The 5829-nt window shown below is 42.3% G+C and overlaps 1 protein-coding gene across 2 annotated transcripts in view; it reads right to left on the reverse strand.

Annotated features, from left to right (window-relative positions):
- CPB2 (carboxypeptidase B2 (plasma)) overlaps nt 1–5371 on the reverse strand; it is a 59008-nt gene extending 53637 nt beyond the window's left edge. The window contains exon 1 of one of the 2 annotated variants that reach the window (XM_010854632.1): nt 5214–5371. In XM_010854632.1, the coding sequence (XP_010852934.1) occupies nt 5214–5287 (74 nt within the window). In that variant the 5' untranslated portion in view covers nt 5288–5371. The remainder of the gene's footprint in view (nt 1–5213) is intronic. The other variant, XM_010854633.1, reaches the window with a different exon arrangement.
- Nucleotides 5372–5829: the final 458 nt, after the last annotated feature.

Here is a 5829-nt window from a genome sequence, read left to right on the forward strand (position 1 = left end):
TAAAGAAAGCTGAGCGCTGACGAATTGATGCTTTTGAACTGTGGTGTTGGAGAAGACTCTTGAGAGTCCCTTGGACTTCAGGGAGATCCAACCAGTCCATCCTAAAGGAAATCAGTCCTGAATATTCATTGGAAGGGCTAATGCTGAAGCTGAAACTCCAATACTTGGCCACCTGATGTGAAGAACTGACTCCTTGGAAAAGACCCTGATGCTGGGAAAGATTGAAGGCAGGAGGAGAAGGGATGACAGAGGATGAGATGGTTGGATGGCATCGCGGACTCAATGGACATGAGTTTGAGCAGGCTCTGGGAGTTGGTGATGGACAGGGAAGCCTGGTGTGCTGCAGTCCATGGAGTCGCAAAGAGTCGGACACATGGAGTGACTGAATTGAACTGAACTGAACTGCTGAGTCCCCTCTAAGAATATGATTATGCTGCTCAAGGTCTGTCCTGTGTATGGTTTACAGGGATGGTTCACACTTTCCTTAGCTCTGAAAGATTGTTTTGTAATTTAAAAAGCTGGTGAGATGCCTCTGAACAGCAGAACATAGCCCAAGGCTGCAATTTTGTTTTCTGCATTACAGCATTTTAAAGCTACTAGTGCCCTGTTCTCTAAGATGAAAATAATATATCAGTGGGAGCTAAGTGAAAGAGAACAAGCTGGTCTCCAGGTGGCAGATAGTATATGAAGTCAACAGAAGGAACACTTCCTCTCGTCTATTAATAATTCAAAAGCCCTCTAATCCTCAACCCTTCTTCACTCTCCAATTCGTTGTCCTTCTTTTCTTCCTACTTCTTTTCATTTCCTCTTTCCAGATAAATAGCCTCAGCTGACTGCCTGCACTTAGGTAATCAGAACACAATGCAATTAACGACTGTTTACAAGATTCTTGCTAGTATTTTATTTTTACCCTTTATAGTGTTTGGCCTTTAAAAGCAAGTGAATATGGAGACCTTTTTTTTTTTTTTTTGGCTGCCTTTCTCTTTGGCATATGGTATTTATGCCTTTAAAACTTTTTTTGTTTCCGTTCCAGAGCATTTCACTGATGAGATTTATCAAAACACACCTACAAATCAGCCACTCAGACATTGCCTGAACACTAAGCATTATTAGGAAAATGATCATGCCAAGAAAACGATAACAAAGAGCAGGTTTAGAAAAAAGCCAGACCTCTAGCTCTTTTTAGGAGGTGTTATATATTTTACCCCCAGAAATAATTCATCCAAGTCTGTCACCCTGAATAAAATTAGATTTTTCTTTTAGCTTCAGTAATAGACAATTCCTGGAAGAGTGATGCTCAGAAACATTTGGTAAAAAAAATTATTTTTACTCAGAATCAAGATTTGTGATTTCATTTCTAGTGGAGGAATGGAACCCAAGAATCAGATACGCATCTGCCTACAAAGCTGCAGTTCCTCCCTCCCCCAATACTTGGGGACCTGCATGGTAGGCACAAAATATTAAGTGTTGTCAATATAATAGAATTTGATTAAGATATAGTCATAGTCTCTTCCCTCTTTTCAAGCATAACTATCAATCACACTCTTGAGAGTCCCTTGGACAGCAAGAGGATAAAACCAGTCAATCCTAAAGGAAATCAGTCCTGAATATTCACTGGAAGGACTGATGCTGAAGCTCCAATACTTTGGCCACCTGGTGTGCAGAGTCGACTCATTGGAAAAGGCCCTGATGCTGGGAAAGATTGAAGGCAGGAGGAGAAGGGGATGACAGAGGATGAGATGGATGGATGGCGTTCCCGACTCAATGGAAATGAGTTTAAGCAAACTCTGGGAGATGGTGAAGGACAGGGAAGGCTGGCTCGCTGCAGTCCATGGGGTTACAGAGTCAGACACAACCTAGGGACTGACCAACAACCAATCAGATGTTAAAGTATATGGTTGGCCATAAGCTTTGTTTGGATTTTTTAAAAACATCTTATAGGAAAACCTGAACAAATTTTCTGACCAAACCAAAGCAAAAAAAAAAAAGTAAGAACAGCCATGTATGAGGGAATTTTCCTCATTCATTTACTACTTTCTTTCAGTGTATTTCTTTAATATTTAGTCCTACTGAACTATTATAGACCTACTCATTTTGTAAAAACATGCTCAAGCTTTGGTATATCTTGCTAATGGCTGTCTTACCAAGGAGTTAAGTTCACTCTAGGCTACAGATGGGGGTCTGTAGGTGAGCCCACCAAACTCTGCCACAGCCAGCGGTGATGATGCTTGTCCTAGGCGGGGCTGGGCTGGGCTAAAAGTGTGAAGTGAAGTGAAAGGGTTAGTCACTCAGTCATGTCCATTCTTTCCCCATGGACTATAGTCCACCAGGTTCCTCTGTCCATGGGATTCTCCAGGCAGGAATCCTGGAGTGGGTTGCCATTCCCTTCTCCAGAGGATCTTCCTGACTCAGAGATTGAACCTAGGTCTCCTTCATTTCAGGCAGATTCTTTACTGTCTGAGCCACCTGAGGAGCCCTAAGGTCACCATCATGCCTGCTGCCGTAGACCCCCAACACTAGCCCGTCTCCCAGGCTACCTTCCAGACCAGCCGTCTGTGCCGTCTCACTGTGACTAAATCTGACCTCTTCAAATTGGCTCTCTTCCTAATTTCTGTGATTTTTAGAGGCAGTGCTACGCAGTAAAAAGAGTTGAAATGATGAAAAAATGGGATTGAGTCCAAACTGTATGTTTATTGCTTGATATGGGGCCAATGTTCTTCTCCCAGGAGGCCTATTTTCCTCCTCTGTAGAATGTCAGGGAAACTATCCCTGGAGTGGAGGATTTGGGGGGTTTAACAGGATAACATTCCCAAGGGCCTATCCTAGTGCCTGGGACAACACAGAAGCTAAATCCTCGTGCACTTCCTCCCCTTTCCCTCTCTGGGAATGATGCTGCCGTTGCCTACAGTATCCAGGTTGGATGTGTTGATAGCAGTTCTTCTATCCCTCTCCTTTACCCAAGTAATATCCAATTACCTGGATAAACTATATCCTTTACCCAAGTAATTCAATATTCAAACTAGCAAGAACCTTAGAAATCATAGCCATCTCATTTCTTGATACTACATAGAGATATAAGGAACCAATTACCCTAGCAATTTGACTTCTGTGTCAATTTCTTAACAATCCTTCTTTTGTGGTGGAATTTGTTACTTGACACTTGGTGATCAGAAAAATAAACCCCATTGAAAAATGGGCAGAAGACCTAAACAGACATTTCTCCAAAGAAGACATACAGATGGCCAATAAACACATGAAAAGATGCTCAACATTGCTCATTAATAGAGAAATGCAAATCAAAACTATAATGAAGTATCACCTCACACCAATCAGAATGGGCATCATCAAAAAAAATCTACAAACAATAAATGCTGGAGAGGATGTGAAGAAAAGGGGACCGTCTTGCATTGTTGGTAGGAATGTAAACTGATACAGCCATTATGGAGATTTCTTTAAAAACTAGGAATAGATCTACTATACGTTCATGCTCAGTCGGTTCAGTTGTGTCCTGCTCTATGACTCAGCAACTCTGCTGCTGCTGCTGCTAATTCGCCTCAGTCGTATCCAACTCTGTGCGACCCCATAGACGGCAGCCCACCAGGCTCCCTGTCCCTGGGATTCTCCAGGCAAGAACACTGGAGTGGGTTGCCATTTCCTTCTCCAATGCATGAAAGTGAAAAGTGAAAGTGAAGTCGCTCAGTCGTATCGGACCCTCAGTGACCCCATGGACTGCAGCCTACCAGGCTCCTCCGTCCATGGGATTTTCCAGGCAAGAGTACTGGAGTGGGGTGCCATTGCTTTCTCCACCAGCAATTCTACTACTGGGCATATACCCTGAGAGAACCACAATTCTAAAAGACACATATACCCCAATGTTTATTGCAGTGATATTTACAGTAGCCAAGATACGGAAGCAACCTAGATATCCATTGACAGATGAATGGATAAAGAAGTTGTTGCACACTTAAATAATGGAGTATTACTCAGTTATAAAAGGGGACAGATTTGAGTCAGTTGTAGTGAAGCAGATGAACCTAGAACCTCTTATACAGAGTGAAGTAAATCAGAAAGAAAGAAACAAGTATTGTATGTTAACACATGCATATGGAATCTAGAAAACAGTACTGATGAACCTAGCAGAGAACAGACTTAGCGGACACAGCAGGGGAAGGTGAGGGCCAGACAAATTGAGAGAGTATCATTAACATGCTGCTGCTGCTGCTGCTAAGCCATTGCCTTCTCCGATCATTAACATATATACACTATTATGTGTAAGACAGATAGTGGGAAGTTGCTAAATAACATAGGGAGCCCAGCCTGGCATTCTGTGATGACCTAGAGGGGTGTGTTGAGGGGAAGCGGGGAGGCTGAGGAGGGCAGGGATACACACACACACACACACACACACACACATATTTAATTATGATTGATTCCTGTTGTTGTATAGCAGGAACAACATGAAATTGTAAAGCAATTGTCTACCAACTAAAAAAATAAATGAAAAATTTAAAAAGATAATTCCAAAGGAAATAATATCAATTTTGAAAAGCTTAAAAACTGACTAGTTAATAACAATAGTGTGTATAGCCTCAGAAGTATTTACATCATGTTTATATATGCTAGAGTACTTTTGAGTGGTTTATAGTAGAAAGTCCTAAGGGAATCACTCTGCCAAGCAAAATAAGAACTAGATATGTTCACACATGTGTTCTTATGCCACACCTGTTCTTCCTTTCGTGTTCCATGCTGAACACCCACGCACAACCCAGACCTCCAGTGCGATAACTTTACCCTCTTCCCCTCCCATGTTCCATGTACGAAAATAAATAAATCATCCGCAGTCAACACATCATATATGTGGAGACAAGAAAAATATAAATCATGTGAAGTGTTAAGGTACAAGTAGTTAAATACTTAAAAAAAATCAGAAGACTCAATTTCTTTAATTTGCATAGCTGCTGAATATACATATCATTCAGAGTTTTCTCAGTAATAAAACTAGAGCCAGAAAAGAAAAAAAGACCCTAGATCTAGTGAGAGCCTAATTGTACTGAAATCTACAATTTGGAAGAGCAACATATGGAAAGTTTCAGGAAGAGGTGACCTTCAGACTCGAATGTTTTGCTCCCTAGCCCAGGGCACTGACTAGATTCCAGGAGGGTCAAGCAAATGGGGAAAACAACCCACCACCACCTAGGAGCCCAACGGATTACCTCTGAAAGGCGAAGGCATGCTCCCCACAGAACAGGACGGTGGCGACAAGGACTCCCAAGCTATAAAGCTTCATCCCCACAGCAACTCGCTATAAAACCAAACTCTCCGAAGAGAAGGGTCCAGATAGCTGGTTACACAAGAGCCTTCTTTACACACTGGTTAAACTGTAATGGCCTGTTCCCTCTCGTTTCTGTGATCAATCGACCTCACTTCCATTTCCACCCTCAAAGAGAAAGTACGCTGAGTTGTTATTCTCCGTGTAAACTATCCAGAAAGTCTTTAACTCTTCAGGGGAGATGAGCCAAGAACACAAAAGACCGTAATGTGGCGGAAACATGTCTGCTTTGTTGAAGAACCATAGCCATAGAGTATTGATCCCTGGATCACAGCCCATGCTGGGGGAGGTCCCCTGGGAGTACTAAGGAGGTCCTCACTCGCTTTTGTCTTTTTCAATATTTTCAACCTAGGCGAAAACACCGAAGGGGAGTTTTTCAAATGTATGACTGAGAAGAAGCACGTGTATGGACGGTTATAGTGTCTCCCTTTGGAGATCCATGGCCTTTCATGCTTTTAAAGTGTGTGAGCGTGAAAGTCGCTCAGTTGTGTCTGACTCTT

Source organism: Bison bison, unplaced genomic scaffold (genome assembly GCF_000754665.1).
Source record: "Bison bison bison isolate TAMUID 2011002044 unplaced genomic scaffold, Bison_UMD1.0 scf7180017864345, whole genome shotgun sequence".
Classification (NCBI taxonomy): Eukaryota; Metazoa; Chordata; class Mammalia; order Artiodactyla; family Bovidae; genus Bison; species Bison bison.